At 41.5% G+C, this 19,526-nt stretch overlaps 2 protein-coding genes across 3 annotated transcripts in view; one reads left to right on the forward strand and one right to left on the reverse strand.

Moving 5' to 3' along the window:
* Positions 1-2,095: 2,095 nt before the first annotated feature.
* On the forward strand, positions 2,096-6,089 carry LOC139310745 (FAS-associated death domain protein-like). 2 transcript variants are annotated; one of them, XM_070934962.1, is made up of 2 exons: positions 2,096-2,536; positions 5,690-6,089. In XM_070934962.1, the coding sequence occupies exons 1-2, from the start codon at positions 2,224-2,226 to the stop codon at positions 5,968-5,970; spliced, it is 594 nt and encodes a 197-aa protein (XP_070791063.1). In that variant the 5' UTR covers positions 2,096-2,223; the 3' UTR covers positions 5,971-6,089. The 2 variants fall into 2 exon arrangements, with proteins under 2 accessions (XP_070791063.1, XP_070791064.1); XM_070934963.1 differs by having other exon boundaries at positions 2,096-2,524.
* A 3,565-nt stretch (positions 6,090-9,654) lies between these two features.
* The window catches only part of CSAD (cysteine sulfinic acid decarboxylase), a 28,053-nt gene continuing 18,181 nt past the window's right edge, over positions 9,655-19,526 (reverse strand). The window contains exons 11-15 of the mRNA XM_070934964.1: positions 17,959-18,040; positions 16,078-16,277; positions 15,921-15,972; positions 13,395-13,484; positions 9,655-10,111 (exon numbers count right to left, since the gene is read on the reverse strand). Of these exons, the coding sequence (XP_070791065.1) occupies positions 9,938-10,111; positions 13,395-13,484; positions 15,921-15,972; positions 16,078-16,277; positions 17,959-18,040 (598 nt within the window). The 3' untranslated portion in view covers positions 9,655-9,937. The remainder of the gene's footprint in view (positions 10,112-13,394; positions 13,485-15,920; positions 15,973-16,077; positions 16,278-17,958; positions 18,041-19,526) is intronic.

A 19,526-nucleotide genomic window follows, 5' to 3' on the forward strand; every position in this document is an offset into this window, starting at 1 on the left:
CTAAGGAGAAACTTCCGAACGGTGAGGACAATTAACCAGTGGAATACCCTTCCTTCAGAAGTTGTAGGTGCTTCATCACTAGAAGTTTTTAGGAAAAGACTAGACAACCACTTATGTGAAAAGGTATATAGGGTCTCCTGCTTGAGCAGGGCCCCCCTTCCAGCTCTATTCTGATCATTGAAATAAGGGATCCCTCATCCACAATAGAATAGACTGCAGTATGAAACAAGGGTAAAGCCATCTGCTCACCATGCCATGTTTTTCATCCATGGAGAATACTGCAGTACAGTATTTTAAAAAAAACAACTCTTTGGTCGCAATCTTTATGGTGCCTCAATTGTTTCTCTCAACGTAACAAGAAAGCGACATCTGTCATTTCACTGCAGAGGCTGAAGCATTGTCTGCAGAGTATCTGAATGTGTGCACAGCATTCAGTCAGTCAGAGCCAGTTTGTAGTAGTGGTTAAGGCATCAGGCTAGAAACAGGGAGACCGTGAATTCTAGTTCCGCCTTAAACTCAAAGCCAGATGGGTAACCTGGGACCAGCCACTCCCTCATCCTAGGAAGGATATAATGGCAAACCATTTCTGAAAAACCTTGCCAAGAAAACTGCAGGGACTTGTCCAGGTAGTCTCCAAGAATTGGACATGATTGAATGGAAGAAGAAAAAAATCCAGTAAGGCATAAACTATAGTTCACAAATTAGTCTGGCTGCAATCATGTAAAACCAAACCACACTGTAGACATATTCATATTTCTCAAAATCAACTCCAGAATGGTACAAATATATGTGCAAGGTTTGAGAGGGAAATGTTTTTAAAAAATGACAGAAAAGTTTAAAGATTAGTATGTCATTCACTTTCTAGCCCAGGGGTGTCAAACTCAAGGCTCGTGGGCTGGATCTGGCCTGCATGGTGCTTAGATCTTGCCGCAGGGCCAACCTGGAAATAGCAAAGGACCGGCCCGCAGTGCCTCTGCTAGCAAAAAGAGTGGGGAGGGCACAGCCTCCTGCAGCATTCTGCCAGCCAAAATATTACAAGCATTAAATATATTGCCTTGGAAAAGTTAATCTTCCTTTCCAGAGGCAAGAGCCTAGAATGGCATCCACAAAGAATCATTTCTACTTCTTTTCATCTGTGATTTGAAGATAGGCCTGAATTGCTGTAATTTTGATCATCTTGACTCAATTGAGACTACTTTCTTCACCTTCTGTTGGGCCATACCTTAAGCAGGAGGGCTACTTGTACAGTACTTGCTTTGATCTCCCCTAGCAGTTCACTAGGCATTTTGCAACCTGGGAAGTTCATAATCCAGCATAATGTAAACATCCTCAGTGTGAATCCATGTGATTTCCTTGGCACTATTGGCAGAATAGGATTGTATTTCTAGGCATCTTGCAATGCTAATTAGAGCAATGTTTCTTAAAGTGTGGTCATAAAACCCCTGGTGGGATCCCCAAGACCCTCTTAGGGATCTGCAAAATCATAATTATTTGCTAGCCTAAATTGAAAAATAATATTAAAATCCCATCAAACAATTGTGAGATGCAATAGCAGCAGCAAACACATCACTTTTAACTTTTAATGTAGTAAATATCAATAAATATAACCCATATAAAAGTTCTTTTGGGATCTTCCTTAATTTTAAAAGTGCAAAGGGGTCCTAAAAATGACGAATTAGAATATTGGAGCTTGCAGTGCCAAACCTTCTGGAGGATACTAGGCCCAGGTAGGTTGCTATAGAGATCAAATTTTATTTTATTTTTTTTTCCAATATGTGCAGTATCAGAGCGGGAGTGCTACTCCCGCACTAGCAACTGTGTACACAGGGTTCAGATTTCGCGCCGTTCGTCTGTAGAACCCGATTATTGGTGGTGAGTGAGGCAGAGGGAGGAATTTTACACCTGAATGCTTTTTCTTTCTTTTGTTTTAAGACCCAGGAAATCTTGGCTCCTCTTCCATCCTTTAGTTCCACGAATCGAACATGAATCTCCTCCAATGAGGCGCGGGGTGAGGGGAGGGGTAGAACACATGAAAGCGAAAGGGAAATGAACCATCTTCCCGCGCGCGCCCTTTTGTTCTCCCGGGCTCATTTCCCCGCCGCGCTGCAAAAATCAGGCCTGGGAAGAAGCGGGAGTGGCGTTTCGATCCTCCACCCCCATCCCTCCACGATCCTTCGCTAAGCGCCCCACTAGCCCCCACATTCCAGGAACTGAAAAGCGATCATGGACGAGAGAGAGACATTGCTCGGAATCCTTGAGAATCTGACAGACAAAGAGCTGAAGACGTTTGCTTTTTTATTGCCCGACGCCATCCCGCGCGGGAAACGCGACACTGTCTCTCGGGTGGATCTAGCGGAAGTGATCTTGCAATACTACCCCGAAAACGCCTTAGATGTCGTCGTCGAGGTGTTAAACAAGATCCCGAGGAAGGATCTCGTCTCGCAATTGCAGGTGGTGCAGAGACGAGGGGTTCCTCGGTATGATAGAACCGAAGAAGAAAGGGAAGCGGCAGCGGCAGCGGCGGGTAAGCATAAAGGCAAGTCAAGCAGCCGCACACCGTGCTAGCAGGCTGAGATCTGTAGAAACCGAAAGTTGCTGTCGTGGAACTGTATCTAGGATTATCAAGGATAACAGGACACGTAGCAATAATCACCTCAGCCCAATTACCCATGCTTTAAAATAGCAAAGACAGAAGAACGTAGCTGCATGCTGCGGGCCAGAAAAAAACATTTTTTAAAAATGTATCGATCATCTACTGTCCTGTGTTTATTTCGAGTGCCCCTGCTGTCACGGAATCACAATTTGGAGCCTCGTTGTGTTTTACAAGGCAAATCAACGCAGGAATGGAAAGGCTTTCAAAGAGCCTTGAGTTCTTTGAAATAATCCAGAACAATTGAGATGTACGCTTGAGATGGGAATGGGGAGATAGAAGAGAGACTGGGAAAAGTACAGAAATCAGTGTGAATATTGTTGGTTGCAAGATCTGCATTTAAACCTAGTCACCGGGTCTGGGGTGATTATTGCTAGTTGTCCTTTCTAGTTATAACTAAAGGAGAATTCCGAAGAAAAAGATTATTATTATTATTTTAATAATAAAGCAGATAATAAAAGGATGGAAAGAGAAAATACAGAATAATGTTTGTTAATATAGATCAGGGTACCCATAGAAGAGAATACCTATATCTGAATGTTGAACTGACAGTCCCCCCCTCACACCCCATCAGTGTTTCCCAGTCTTGACAATTTCACAATGTGTGGTATTTTGGGAATTAAAGTCTATACATTATAAAGTTGCCAAGAATGAAAACGCTGACATACATTATATTTTTTTACTGAGTAGTTAAACTGGCCACCTTGAGCTAAGAAAAAAGTCACAGGGCCTTGATCCATGAGTCGAGCCAGGTTATTATGGGTTTGCTGCTTATTGATATTGCTGGTTGACTAAAATTCATCAACAGTTTTAGGGGCAAATTAGCAAACAAGTTTTGCAGTTCATGATACCATAGCTGTGTTTTCTTTGATAACAACCACTCACAATTTTTCCCAAGTTAAAAAGCATATAGTGTAGCCTTATTAAGGATGTGTTTCATCAATAAATAGAGGTTGAGTGATTAAGCCAAAGGTTTTGCACAGCAGATGAGCTTTGAGGAAAAAGATAGAGGTAAATAAAATCCACTGAGCATACAGTGTATTTAGGCTGAGTTGATGCAGCACCAAAAATAAACAGGATGAAGGCAAAAGCATTGCAAATGCTTAAGTTATGGATGCTGTAAATTCTGATCTTCCCCAAAAAGCTGCAGTCTAGGTAGAACTAACATGGCAAATCTGCCAATAAGAAGAATCTGCATTGTCTTTGATGGAAGAAATGAGCAAAGTTGTGGTGCACCTGAGTCAGGTGCCATCTGATGTGGCAGATGTAAAGCAAGTTTTCTTCTGCTATCCTTTATAGTTGAGCCAGACCTCTCAAGATTCCAGAACAGCAAAGGAGCGGCAGCTGCTCTTGATTTGGGGGTTATTAAGAGTGTGGGTGTTTTAAAAACACATATCCCATGAATTATGATTGACTCTTTTGACTGGCAAAATTAGGACTCAAAAATTAGTCCTTGTAGTTTTTGAAAAGCCCACAGCTTGTAAATAAATCCATGAGGCTTATTCATGCATAATATTTTTATAGTGTTACTAAACAATCCATGACCCATTGGGTCATTCTTTCTACATATAATATATAGGCTTACTCCATTTCCTCTCCCCACATGATCCTCAAGAGAGCGCTAGTGAACCCTCCTCCTCTCCTTCCTCAGCTGACCCACAGAACTGCCTGCCACTTTGCTGAGGGATGGGTAATTTCCTTACCAGATTCCTTAATGCTTCTATAGTAGCAGAGTTTCTATTGTACTGCCTTCACTGGAAAAGTTCTTAAAAATTCAGATATTCAGAAATGCATCTGCTTTGAAAGTGTCCCTATTGCACCGTTAAACATCAGGAGTTGAGCATAGGAAATGTTTTATGACATTTTCTTTATGTCATAAAATACTTCACGATAATTTTTATCATAACTTGTTCTATAAATTTGTCAGATTTCAGTTCCACCGGAGTCATGGGTACTGGACTTTGGCTGCACATTCTGTAAGGAAGCCCATTTGTGGTACCTTGTTTCAAAAGGTTTTACCGTATGGTGCCTTGTTTCACCCAATTGTGAGTTACAGACACAAAGGTTTGAGTAGTATACAGATACAAGGCCCATGATTGTAATCAACCATTACACAGCTTGTGATATATATGTTTGTGCCTTCAAATCTGGACTCCTGATGACAGCCTGGACAAGTTCATACAGTTTTCTTGGCAATGTTTACCGAAGTGATTTTCATTTTTTTTCTTCCTAAGCCTGAGAGAGAATGGGTGATCCAAAGTTCATGTAGGCGGTTTCATGTCTAATGACTAGAACTCAGTCTCCCAGTTTCTAGCATGATGCATTTAACCCCTACACCAAGCTGACTCTGTGTACAATTTATTATTTTTTTTTATAAAGCTTGTTGTGGGGGAGCATATCTAAATATCCAGAGTCCACATCCTGTATAATGAAATCCCCAAATTAAAATACTTTAACCATAAAATCCCTGCTTTTATAGTTGCCTAGGAATACAGCAAGCAGATGGCGATATATTTCTTTATTCTATTTGTCCCATGAAAAGTAGATCATAATCCAGCACTTTTTATGACCCTAACCACCATCATATAATCTTGCACGATGACTTGGTTGTTACGGTAGTAACACTGTAGTATTAAATCCTTGAACAGATTTTAGGCAAGTACAGGTAGTCCTCAGTTAATGACCCCCTCATTCAGTGGTGCTGAACAAGGGGTAGTAACAACTGCTTCTTGGCAATCTTGCAGCGTCCCGCAATCTTGTGATTGCCATTTCTAACCTTCTGTGCTTGCTTTCTAACCTTCCCCAAAGTCAATGGGGGAGCCAGGAGGGAAGGTTGCAAGTAGCCTGGCTACTTGCCATTTCTAAGCACTGAAGTCATGCGATGTGTACTTTACAATTGCATTGCTTAGCAACAGAAATCCCGGTCCCAACTATTGCTGTTAAGCAAGGACTACCTGTATGATATTAGAGATAATAAAGGAAAGCGGTGTCAGCTCATCTCTTTTACATCTGTAAATTTTCTCTTCTGTCATTTTTCAGCACCATCCAAGCTGGTTTCACAAGAACAGCTGATGAAACTAGCCAGGAAAATGGGCAAGAACTGGAAGGAGATTGGCATTTTGTTCCTGGGTATGGAAATGTCACGTCTGGAGCAGTTTGAAGAGGAGTATTCTAAAAACATGGTCATGCAAATTTTCTCCATGCTGTTGGACTGGAGGAACCGTGAAAAGAACGAGGCCACCGCACACCACCTGTATAACATTCTCAACAAGGAAGGGGTAGAACTTGACATCAGTGCCTATGCTTTTCTTTTAGAATAAAATGCAACCGAAAAAGTTCACCCAACTCTGCAGAAGATGAGCCTCACCAGGATTCAGTGTCTGCTTCACCACCTGTGGTACTTAATATTGGCATATTAAATACCAAATTTTCAATTCAATGGGATGCCATTGTAGGGATTTTTTTTTATAGTATCAGGAGAAACAAGGTGCTTCAGAACAAGTGCTGGTGCTTTCTTAACTCAGGTATACATTTTCCTGGGATTGCTACTGTTGTGAGCCCAGAAAAAGATAGTCCTTCTTTAAGGAAGTGACAAAAGTGCACAATGCATACCCCACCTGCTTTAAAGCATATTCTTCGCTTTGGATCTGAAGTGCTGCGAAGTACTAGTAATATCAGTAATTTGGGATGGGGGTTGTTGGTAACACTTCCCATACTGGACAAATTTTTAACTTCTTTCCCAAGTTTTCTTTCCCTTGTTTCATCTCTGTTGCAGTAGCTCCTTTTAACAGGCCTGCAATTGTTCTTTTCTCTTTATTTTTCCTCCCTTTTTATTTTCTCTGTTCGGTGCTGAAGTTTTATTTGCTTTATATAAAATGACGAAGCAAATCTAATTCTCTGTCTTCTCCACTGTATCTGTGTCATGTTCTTGTCTTGTCGTGTCCTGACTTCACTTGTATCCTCTCCCATTTCTAAAAAAAACTTATAAAAAAGATATAGATAGATAGATAGATAGATAGATAGATAGATAGATAGATAGATACGATAGATACGATAGATATATGATACAATACGATACATGTGACATACATACATACATACATACATACATACACATATTTTTCAGAGTATAAGAGGCACTGGAGTATAAGACCTTAGTTTTTGGGGAGGAAAATAAGAAAAAAACTGATTGGTGGGTGGATTGGCCTCCCAGAATACCTCCAATCAGCTGTTCCCAGAGGTGAATTTTAGCAACAGGTTCCTTGGTTGTGAGCTCTGTGCCTTGCTATTTTTTCTGCCTTTGACACTTCTGAAACTCTGTTTCAGAAAAAACTTTTTTTTTCTGCGTCTGAAAACCTCCGAAAGGCTTTTTTTCTGAAACTCTGTTCGGAGGCTTTTTTTCTGAAGCTTCTTTCAGAGGCTTTTATTCTGAAGGACTATCTGTACTCTGTTCAATCTCCTTTCTGGTATTGGTATATAGATTAACCTCTTCCGATCTGTTGGTTATTGTGTCATTCTCCAGATTTGTTAGCATAGTTTGGTTAGAACCTTTACTGATTCTTCTTTCGTTGCTTGCCATATTATTTTAGATAAAAGCCTTTCAGAGGCTTTTTTCTGAAGTTTCTTTCAGAGGCTTCTTTCAGCCTCTGAAATCTCCGTTTGTGAGGCTGGGCAGGGCTACATTCGGAGATTTTTAGAGTCAACATATTGCCCCCAACAATCTGGGTCCTCATGTGTATATATATATAGAGAGAGAGATAGAAGATAGACAGACATGATAGATAAGATGATAGAGATAGATAGATAGATAGACAGATAATAGATAGATAGACAGACAGACAAACAGCAGTAGCACGTAGACTTATATATCCCTCCATAGTGCTTTATGAGAGAGATACCATCAATCAATTCACACTTCATTCACCGATGTGTTATAAAGAAAGGAAATGAAGCATTTTGAAACCAAACCCAGTAATACTTACCTCTCTAATAACAGAGATTGCATGTTCTTTTAAATGCATGTCATTGGTTTCCCATCCCATTACAAACTCCTGAGGAAAGGTCAAATACTGTGCTAAGCTGGTGCAATGCTGTTCATTTGCAATTTGATACAATCCATGATTTTATTGTGTCTGTATTACCTTTTTTTTTTGCTGTGGTCATTAAATGAATCACAAGGTCCTTAAGCAAATCCAGCTTCTCCCATTAACTTTGTTCTTGGGAAGCCCTCTAGGAATGTCATAAATAGCAATCATGTAACCCCTCCTGGATGCTGCAAATATAGGAAATAAATGCTACTTGTCAAGTACCCAAATTCTGATCATGTCATCGTGGGGATGCTGCAATGGTCACAAGTGTAACGACTGGTCATAAGTCAAGTTTTCAGTGCTGTTGTAATTGAATGGTTGTTAAACAAATGATTGTAAGTCAAGGGCTACCTGTACTCACTGCAATGCCCGTTAACTCTGGACAGAAGTAAACTAGTTATTTCAGTTTAAGGCTTAAATTTTTAGTTTAGATTGTAGTTTAAATAAATGTCCGTGCCTTGTTGGTTGTTATTTTAAAATTCACTTTAATGATTCATTGCTTACATTATACTGACTGTAGGGCTTCTTTCTTGTTTACTGTCTTTGCTTCTGTAAATTCTAGGTCCATGTTTGTCCTATGTTAGTTTTTAAACTTTTTAAAAATCAAAAGGATCATTTAAAACGTTTTAAAAAATATAAAGGACTTAATGCTGTTTGGAGGCAGAAGCTTTACTATTTCTAATGCACCATGTATAAAATGGTGGAGTTTTATAAAAGCAGTACATTTAAATACCTAGGAAGGTAAGTAAAATGCGCATTCAGTACATAAATTCAACCTCCGTAGCCCTTAAGCTTTACATTGTTTTCATCTTTTCCTCCATTAAAAATACAAATAACTTTAGTAGGTTAAACAAGTAAAGCAAGAACCCAGGAGTCTGTGAGTTCTAATCACACCTTAGGCACAAAGCCAGATTCATGTCTTTAAGCCAGACACTCCTTCCCAGCCCCAGGAAGAAGGCAATGGCAAACTACTTTGAAAATTCTTGCCCCAAAACTATAGGGACTTTTTAAGGAGTCAGTACTTATACTCAAACGGGAAGAGAGAGAGAGGAATGTGGGTTAGATTTTAGTTAAATCTTACTTGAAAAGTAGAAGTTAGTTTGCAAAATAGAAAAAAAAGAACTATCCATTTTTATCTTCTAAGGCAGGGCTTGTCCATATCATTTTCTTGGTAAAAATACAGGAGTGATTTACCATTGCCTTTCCCCCCTAATATGAATCTGAATTAATGCCATTGCCATTAAGTGACCATCTGACTCCCAACATCTTCCTACACTGTTCCTGCCAAATATAAGTGCCCGCTTGCTTTAGCTGGACAGCTGGGTGACTTTCCCATCTGCTGGAAATATATACTCTTGGCATATACTCCCAATATTCTTCACTCGTCCGTCCCAGAACAGCCCGGTTCATGATGAAGCAGCACAGTAGAAATTGGGGGATATACCATTGGGAAATCTCAGACCAGGTTAGGAGCAAATCATCATGGAGACTATGAGTCCTTAAGACCCAGCAACGCATAAAGCAGGGCTCGAGAAGCAGAGGTGCTGTATTCTTGATCTGCTAATCCCTTAAACCATCAATCATTTTTGTTTCTCCAGCTGCTCCTCTTCAAGAAGAGAAGGTATACCAGAAACTTATGGAAAAGCACTGTGGTGATTAGGACAGAAGAAGTGAAGCCAGAATAAATAATCACTAGGAAGTTAGAATTTCCCAAGGGCTACAGTTCCAAACTGCAAAATTCCAAGCTACTAGCTGGCAGCAAAGAGATTGAATTGTCTGTATCTATTTGCTGCTATTTAGTGGCTGTTGAATTTTGGAGTTCACCTCTGATAATCCTAGGCTTTCCTTGGTTTTTTGTTTTTTGTTTTTTGGTTTTTTTGCAGAAGGCAGTGAAGAAATTAAGATAATAACATTTGCTTTAATTTTGGAACACACCCAGTTACAGAAATAGATAACAATGGAGGGAGGGAAGGGCGGGGCGCACACATTACTGTTACATCTTCATAATATGTTTGTCTGTAAAATGGCTTAGTAGCAGCAAACACACCATGCCAGTGGCACCTGCTCACGGGTCCTTCTGCATGATTGGAGAAGCGTAGCTTCCAAGCCATTTCAACAGTGGTGCAATGGTGATTGGAATTAAAGTGATGTCTGCTTTTGAACCACATACGTAACTGTTCCAATCTGTACGATACACAATCTATAGATCTCCGCCAAGCCTCTCAATTTCATCAAGGAAGAAATCTAGGTCATCTCTGGTGACTGCTGGATTGGTGACCACCTGGCGGAAAAAGTTCACTTTTTTGCCATGTGGCTGATAGCCCACCAACATGGAACCTTTCTTCATCATCCGCTCCTTAATCAGTGGAGCTACCTAATCAAGGAAAAATTAAAAAAACTTTTCAGAAACTGGTTGCACTATATGGTATAAGATATTACCCCCCCCCCACTCCTTTTATTTTCTTTTAACAACCCTGTATTCCCTTGCATCGGTGTGGAGTCCAGGCAACTGAAACTGAGCATTTACTGGCCGGGTGCCCTTCCTGTTGCCTGCGCTAAGTTCACAGCAGATATTTTCTCTGCACCCAGAGACAGAAATATCTGTCACTACCTAGGATCGAATTCACAGCCTCCTGATTGTGAGGCAAGAGCTCTACCTCTAGGCCAGTGTTTCCCAAACTTGGGAACTTTAAGAAGTGTAGACTTCAGCTCCCAGAATTCCCCATCCAGCATGGCTGGCTGTGGGATTTTGGGAGTTGAAGTCCATACATCTTGAAGTTCCCAAGTTTGGGAAACACTGCTCTAGGCCATCATGCCGCTCATATTCCCCCCCCCCCCCTTGTAATGAAACTTTATTCCCAGACAGGCTCTAAAAATGGCTTTCAAATGTGGAATCAAATTAGGTGCAATTTTTACCAATGATGGCTATGTAGGGTTGCCCCCTTGATGTATATACTAAATGTTTATATGAAAATCTGGCAAAACCCATATATTGAAGATTCAGTTACTATTCATGACCTTTTTCCCAGATTACCTATGTGCCAATAGATCCAAATCCAAATCAAAACCTCTTACTTGTGGCTCAGGCAACAGGCGCTCAGATTAACCAGATCAAAAATATCATTTTTGGAATTAATGGTGGATGATACCTCATAAATTAGAACACCAGAAGCCCCCTGGCAAGGCTTCACAACATCACTGGCCTCTTCACCAGGGACTAGGGACGCTTGGTATGGCTTTGCCTCTGCAGTTTGTGAGTGCTTAGCATGCGTGTCCTGCACTTCTAAGCTTTGCCAGCTCTGTTATAGGTGGGCTTTACTAGCTGCTCTCTTTAGCTTTTTCACACGAGCATTGTGAAACAGGTCAATGGGCTGCATTTGCAGACGTATAGACTTACAACCACATTTGAGTCCCAAAAATTCTGTTGCTAAGCAAGGCCATCATTATGTGAGCTTTGCCCCATTTTGCGACCTTTCTTGCCACAGTTCTTAAGTGAATCACTGCAGCTGTTAAATTAGAAACGTGGTTGTTAAGTGAATCTGGCTTCCCCATTGACTTTGGTTGCCAGAAGTTTTCAAAAGGTGAGATCGCATGATCCCGGGACATTGAAACCGTCATAAATATGAACTAGTTGCCAAATATCTACATTTTGATCATGTGACCTTGGGGATGCTGCAACGCTCCTAAGTGTGGAAAAATAGCCACAAGTCACTTTTCTCAGTGCCCTTGTAACTTGAAACAGTCACTAAGTGAATGGTTGTAAGTCGACAACTACCTGTATCCTTGAGTGACTGGGTGGAGCTTGCTTTAACCTGGAACTAAATTGGACTTGGAGTGCTAGCTGACAGTTAACCCCTCCTTCATGTTCCATACTACTCTAGCCCACTCCCCTTACCCCCAATTAAGCATGCTGTGGAAATAAGGTCAATGACCAATGGATGTTGTTCAGTGATGCGATTCTACTGGTTCTACCCGGTTTGAGCAAATCAGTAGCGGCAGCGGCGGGAGGCTCCGCCCACCCACTCACCCGGACATCATCACGGCTGCTGTGCGCATGCACAGAGATGGCACGCGCACTCACAGTTCCGAACCGGTAGCGAAGGTAAGTGAATACCACTACTGGTGTTGTTGCCTCCATCTGGATGCCCTTAGTCTACGTCCTCTTCTGTCACTGGGAAACTGAGCATTAGGCGGCAGTTCCCAACCTTGGATTTTATGTGGGTTTTTAAGGTACATCTCCAACATAACAAGCCAGAATGTCTAATTGCCAGTTGTATGAGATGATTGGACTTCTAGCCCTATAACATCAATGGATGTAAGGCTGAGAACCACTGCATCACAACACAAGTGGCCCATATTTGCCCCTTGTCTTTCTTTTCTGCAGAGCTCAGAGGCAGGAATTAACATTCCTGTATTGCATCCTGTTTGATGCTGTATGCAAGCAACAAATGTGCACATGTCCATTTATCCTGAAAGAGCTCTCCTTTTTAATGAATGCTGGATCCAGAAACGTGTGAACTCTGCTCTGACAGGTAGGCCACAGTCAGTAAGGATGGGATCTCACCATTCCTCTACTCTAATACTAAGCACAGGAGCCCCCCAGGGTTGTGTGCTAAGCCCTTTCCTTTATTCCTTGTACACACATGACTGCACCCCATTGTATAACACCAACGCAATTATTAAATTTGCGGATGACACAACAGTGGTGGGGCTCGTTAATAAGAACAATGAGTCTGCTTACAGGAAGGAAGTACAAGGGCTGACATTGTGGTGTAATGAAAATAATTTCACACTTAACACCACAAAAACTAAAGAACTTATAATTGACTTCAGGAGGAAGAGAGATGTACATCTACCATTGTACATAAATGGTGAGGAGGTGGAGAGGGTGGATAGTTTTAAATTTCTGGGCATTTATATCTCGAAGGACCTCTCATGGACTATGAATGTTAACCTGCTTGTGAAGAAGGCATAGAAGAGGCTGTACTTCCTGAGAATGCTCAGGAAGATAAATCTATCTCAGCATCTACTTCTGTCCTACTATCGCAACACCCTTGAGAGTGTCCTGACATACGGCATTCTTGCATGGTATGGGAGCAGCTCTGTAACAGACAAAAAAGCTCTACAGAGAATCATTAAAACTGCCCAGAATATCATCGGACTCCAGCTACCAGCCCTGGACGACATCTTCAAATCTCGCTGTTTGAGAAAGTTACATAACATTCTCAGAGACTCTTCCCATCCTGTTTACAATCTTTTTGGACTGTTGCCTTCTGGCAGAAGATACAGAACAATTAAAACTCGGACCACACGTTTTCTGAATAGTTTTTATCCCAGAGCTATAATTGCACTCAACAATGAACTAAAGGGCCACCATCAGTGAGCTGTTGGACAGTATTACTTGGTCTGTTGTGTGGATTTTTTGGGGGGTTAGGGGTGGAGAATTGTGGTGGGTGGGAGTGTGTTTGGGGATTGTTATGTATGTTGGACCTGGTCTTTGGGTGTTAAGTGTATTTCGTTTGGATGGGTATACTGTGTATACACGTACAATGACAATAAAGTTATTTATTTATTATTTGCACTTCTTTTACAACCCAGGAGCCCCCAGAGGGATTTTTCCTGCTCTTATTTCCTATTTCAAAGATGCCAACATTTACCTTCTCCAGTTTCACCCAGTAATCAATGCAGCCTTCCTGTCCTCGCAGACTGGGAGGTACATACCAAAAACAGAGATTGATGAACTCTGGCTGAAAAAGTTAAAAAAAAAGGAGTAAGAAACCCTAAAAGAGGAGCATGTGAAATGATATTTCTTCCCTCTAACCTTTGTACAGTAGGAAGTCACTTTCTTATGGCAGTGACACATTGTCAGTAAAGAAACTGGAATACAGAACCATAAAATGGTTTATTTGGTTTTAATCTAGCATGATGTATAAACCCAACCATTGTGGCTTGTAATTCATAGTTTATGTCACCTATAAGCAATTTATGATCTCCCTGTGAGTCAGTGGTGGGATTCAAAATTTTTTACTACTGGTTCTGTGGGTGTGGCTTGGTGGGCGTGACAGGGGAAGGTTACTGCAAAATCCCCATTCCCTCCCCACTCCAGGGGAAGGTTACTGCAAAATCCCCATTTCCTCCCAATCAGCTGGGACTTGGGAGGCAGAGAATAGATGGGGGCAGGGCCAGTCAGAGGTGGTATTTACCGGTTCTCCGAACTACTCAAAATTTCCGCTACCGGGTCTCCAAAACTGGTCAGAACCTGCTGAAACTCACCTCTGCTGTGAGTACCCTAAGGGGTCCAAGACTTCTCAAGATTGCATTACTGCAGGTCTGTGGCAAACTGTCAAATTACATGGCTTAACTTCTTATTTATTTATTTATTTATTTAATCTCCAACAGGACTCAGGGCGGTGAACAGCCATGGTAAAACATAACATATAAAATTTAAAAGCAATTTTAAAAACATTAAATAATTTTGGCTATCCAATTAAAACAACCCAGATTAAAACCAATTACAAATTAAAACCGAAGGGATGGGATCAAGCCAGCCTGGCTAGGTGAAAAAGATGTGTTTTTAGGGCCCGACGAAAAGTCCGGAAGTCTGGTAACTTCTTGCACTGTTTTAGCCAGAGCAATAAAATGGATACATTAGTCATCCAAAAAGCTAAAAATACTAGCTCCCATTTTTTAAACGGTACGTCAATCCCCCACAAAAATGAAATCAAAATTCCTGCCTCCACCCCTTTAGATGATACCACTACATTAAAGGTAAAAGTAAAGGTTCCCCCGCACATGTGTGCTAGTTATTTTCGGCTCTAGGGGCGATGCTCATCTCCGTTTCCAAGCTGAAGAGCCAGCACTGTCCGAAAACGTCTCCATGGTCATATGGTTGGCATGACTAAACACCGAAGGTGCACGGAGCGCTGTTACCTTCCCACCACAGTGGTCCCTATTTTTCTACTTGCATTTTTTACATGATTTCAGACTGCTAGGTTGGCAGAAGCTGGGACAAGTAACAGGAGCTCACCCTGTTACGTGGCACTAGGGATTCGAACCGTTGAACTGCCGACCTTCTGATCAACAAGCTCAGCGTCTTAGCCACTGAGCCACTATGTCCCCTACCACTACATTACTGCCCTTTTAATATTTGTTTTTAAAAAATGAGACCCAGGCAGCCAAAAAATGTTGCAAATCCCAATTTCTGGATTCAGCCTGGTGTAGTGCTTAAGGCATCAGGCTAGAAATTGGTAAATTGTTGAGTTAGGCATAAAATCAGCTAAGTGACCTTATGCCAGTTACTCTCAGTCTGTTAAGAAGAAGGCAAGGGCAAACCGCTTCTGAAAATCATTCCAAGAAACTGCAGGGACTTATCCAGGCAGTTGGCAGGAGTCAACAATGATTTGAAAGCACACACAAGCACACAATCTGGCTTAGCAGTATGTGAAAACTGCTGACTTAATGGACAGTTAGAACTGAAGTGTCAGATCATGAATTGGTAGGAATGATTTAGACCAGTGGTCCCCACCAACCTTTTCAGCTCTGCAGACCGGGAACAGGAGCAGCAGCAGCGGGGGGTGGGGGGGGTGGGGTGGGGGCGGAGAGGTTGGTTTTGTGGACCCACACACCACTTGCACAAATAGAGCTTCACTCACTCGCCCGCTGCTTGCAGATTCCCAATGGGGATCGTTGGGAACCATTGAATCAAAACCTCCTTCAGTTCAGGACTCCAAATTGAAGCATATGTGACCGATGGATATCCAGCTTCTGTTTTTCAGCACATCCAGAACTCACCTCTTCCCTTGTTAATCAGTGATCTGAGCACAAGGCGGGGTCTTATGTGTGAGAACAGCCCATTATTTATTATGGCAGAAGTACAACTTTGGACATGATAAAGTGCCCCTTTTTTCCTAGTAGCTAGAAAGTGGAAGATTGTGAGTTCTAGTTCCGCCATAGCCCTAAAAGCCATTTGGATGACCTTGGGCCAGTCACTCACTCTCAGCCTAACCCGCTTCACAGGATTGGTTGCTATGGGGAGAATAGGAAGAGGAAGGGTTTTTTTTGGATACATTCACTGCCTTGAGTTATTTGTAAAAATAATAAAGACGGGGTCCAAGTAAATAAATAATGTCATACAATATACACGTCAGCAGCAAAGCTAGCCCTGAAGGCTGGATAGCTCTTACCTCTATCACTAGCTGAAAGCCTTCTCTCTTCTTAATTTCATCAGCTAGATACCTAGGATAAAAAAGAAGAAAATGCTAGGGAAGATGTTTGAACCACATGCCAGTCACCAGGAATGGCAGAAGAAAACTTATCCCAAACTAGAGTCTTTTCATATACCGAGTGTAAGCAAAGGCCCTATCCACTCTCTGCTCCAAGCCTTTGCTGCCGTTGGCCTTCCACATCAGCCACAACTTAAAGCAATCTACTTTGCGTCCACACTGGATGGTTTGGTCTCCCCTGTCATAAGCTATGTTGTAGAACTTGTCTGTCTGGAAGAGGTAGGTAGCTTGGGCACAGTGGCATCTCTGTAGTAGTCCCTGGGAAGAAAGAGGTATCAAAAGAGTTATCTTTAAAAAAAAAACATGACATGATTTATTCTACTTGACAATGCAAAATGCTCAAAGCAGAAGTTCATTTCAAAGAACTTCAAAATGAACTGGGAAATGTGATAAGAATAGGGTGATCATAGACTCAGAAACCAGAGAGTTTAAAAGAGAGGTGTGTAACATAAGATCTTGGGAGATTGTTACGCTACAATTGGTTCTAAGTGGTATGATTAATGGTGTGGGATAAGAAGTTAAGTCAGGGATGAAATCCAGCAGGTTCTGACAGGTTCTGGAGAACCAGTAGCAGAAATTTTGAGTAGTTTGGAGAACTGGCAAATACCACCTCTGGCTGGCCCCAGAGTGGGGTGGGAATGGAGATTTTGCAATATCCTTCCCCCAGGAGTGGGGAGGGAATGGGGATTTTGCAGTATCCTTCCCCTGCCACGCCCACCAAGCCATGCCCACAGAACCGGTAGTAAAAAAATTTGGACTTCACCACTGAGTTAAGTCATATTTGGAGTGTGTTATTTTTTTTTTTATTGTAAAAGTTTTACCATTACATTTTCACCCCATTTTCACCCCCCTAACCCACCCCAACCTCCCCAAACCCCCCCTCCCTAGCCCCCCCTAACCCTCCCCTCCCCCCCGGACTTCCATAGAATGTACCCCATCATTATCCCCTTTATATAAAAAAAACCTTGAACTCTAAACCCCCCCCAACCCCCATAATGGAGTGTGTTATTCATTGCAGTCTCTGGTTCAGAGCAGGAACAACATGGCAGATAAAATACCTGGCAAAATTGGAAAGAGGGCGAACAGGAAGAGGGAGTATTCAGAGGTGAACTCCTGTTATAAAGGCCTGCAAATGGAAACAGCTCTTTTTTTTTAATCCCAACCAAAGCATTTCTAATTTTCATGAAGAAAAATAAAAAGTTCCAAGAGATCTTAATAGGCAGACAAACTCATACCGTATTAGAGTAGATCACCTTCCCCTAATAAGAAAATAGACCTTGCTAGTTTGACAGGATCTACTCTGGGTCGGAGACGACTTCGCAACTAACAACAACTCTGCCTAAAGCAAGGAATGGTAAGACTACAGCTGAGTATAGTCCACAATCCCACAAAGCTTTCTATTGGTCATTTATTTCACCACCTTTAGAAACTTTAGTTTGGGTTTCTAAAGTTTCAAAATATTAGGACTCAGAATAGATTTAAATATTATTTTCATAGTAAATAGGTGATACCGAGCAGTTGGACAATATTAGCCTTCACCGGGAATATCAAACTTCTATATTCTGCAGTATGGAGTTCCACTTTAATGCTGCTAGCTGAGGACTTATTGCAGTAATTAAGCAGAAGAAATAACATAAATCCAGAATGAGTTAGTAGTGTACAAAAAGGTCTCACTTTGACTTTTGGACAGAGAGTTGGACTAGGTACCCTGTTTCCCCCAAAATAAAGCCTCCCCTGATAATAAGCCCAATCGGGCTTTTGAGCGCATGGCAATAAGGCCAAGCGCTTGTTTCAGGGTTCAAAAAAATATAAACCAGGTATTTCAGGGGAAACATGGTAGCTCTGGATTTCCTCTAGCCATATTATCTGGAGGGAAAGAGAACTTGTACTATATCTTGCTTCATGTCCAAGAAGAGAAAGAGAGACTCTGAATACCTACAGAGTTATCCTGGACCAGGAAGGCAGAACACTGAAGCCCAGTCATAAGCATTTTGTGGGGATTCCAAGCCACCGAATCAGCCCTGGATGGAAAATAGAAATGAGCATGTCATAATTGAATAAACCTCGTATGCAAATAAATACTAATAACCATCTTTAGAAGACTGGTAAAAATTCATTGTGCACCTCTTTATTTTGGATCTTTCATATATATATATATGGATTGTCAGAGAAATATGTTTCTTTATATCAGGGTCTCCATCCTTGGCAACTTTAAGCTTTGCTTTGCTGGCTAGGGAATTCTGGGAGTTGAAATCCACCAGGTTTAAAGTTGCCAAGGTTGGAGACCCCTGGGCTATATGGTATCCAAAACTCAGAAGGAGCACCTATTCAACAAATAAAATGTATTTAAAAAACACAAGTTTTTTGAACTGCAGCTCAAGACATCAGCTACAATAGAGTAGTTAAGCTGATCAGCTTTTTAATGCAATTTTGATACAAATTGGCTTTTGATACAATTTGTTTTTCTGCTAAGGTGCTACCAGACTCCTTGCATTTAAATGGGATTCTTAACATGCACCATAGGGGTCAGACTTTGAAAAAGGCCTTGAACCAGGAACTCCCATGGCATCACTTCAAATCTGCTCCCACAGACAAGTCTCAGCAAGTCAAAGAACACATAAATGCCACTATAATCATGGTATTGTTCAGCTAAAAACAGTAATTCCCATGGTCTAAAGGACAAAGAAAGAAGAGAAGAGTGTTTCTTAACTGTTTCCTACCTTTTCTGAACAATTGCAAAAACTTTGGAGGCTGAAGTACCAATCTTTTAATGTTTTAACTTTCAAGGCCCAATGTTTTTAATGTTTTAATTGTTTTATATTGTTATCTAGTACAGGGGTTTCCATTCCAACCATGGCCATTTTAAGCCTGGCGGACTTCAACTCCCAGAATTCCCCAGCCAGCTTTGCTTTGCTGGCTGGGGAATTTTGGGAGTTGAAGTCCGCCAGGCTTAAAGTGGCCAAGGTTGGAAACCCGTGATCTAGTGCATTGTAAACCACCCAGTTGCTTGATAGTGAGCTGGGCAGCTTATACATTTAATACATAACTAATTAAATAAAATTTACATCTAAGTTGATTTTTTTCTTTTAGACTGAAAGAAGTCAACCTATTCATGGAGATGCAGAAGACTTTTTTTTCAAGCCAATCCCTCGGAATGAGCAGTCTGCCAACCTTACATCACAAGTACCTGGCCTCATCCACCAGCCAACCAGCACTGCATCTACCCAGCAGCCCACCTCTGGCTTTCAAATGTGCATGTGCCTGACCCAGTGCGTCATTCCAGCACATCTCTATGGTTGTCTTGTTTGCCTCTCCTTCCTCTGACTTTGCCTAGCTAGACTTTGGGCTGGATACTGACTTTCTAAAGAACTGAATTGGGTCATTAACAGAGGACTTCCAGCAGTGTAATTTACCAACATCATGCAGTTAGGAATACTTGATCTGCACCTACATGTTCACATGCTCCTAGTAGCAGGACACTAGATATCTGCAGCTGGTGAATTAAAG

The sequence above is a fragment of the Pituophis catenifer genome, unplaced genomic scaffold, assembly GCF_029215685.1.
Source record: "Pituophis catenifer annectens isolate HBS135680 unplaced genomic scaffold, rPitCat1.0.hap2 SCAF_2, whole genome shotgun sequence".
NCBI classification, from domain to species: domain Eukaryota; kingdom Metazoa; phylum Chordata; class Lepidosauria; order Squamata; family Colubridae; genus Pituophis; species Pituophis catenifer.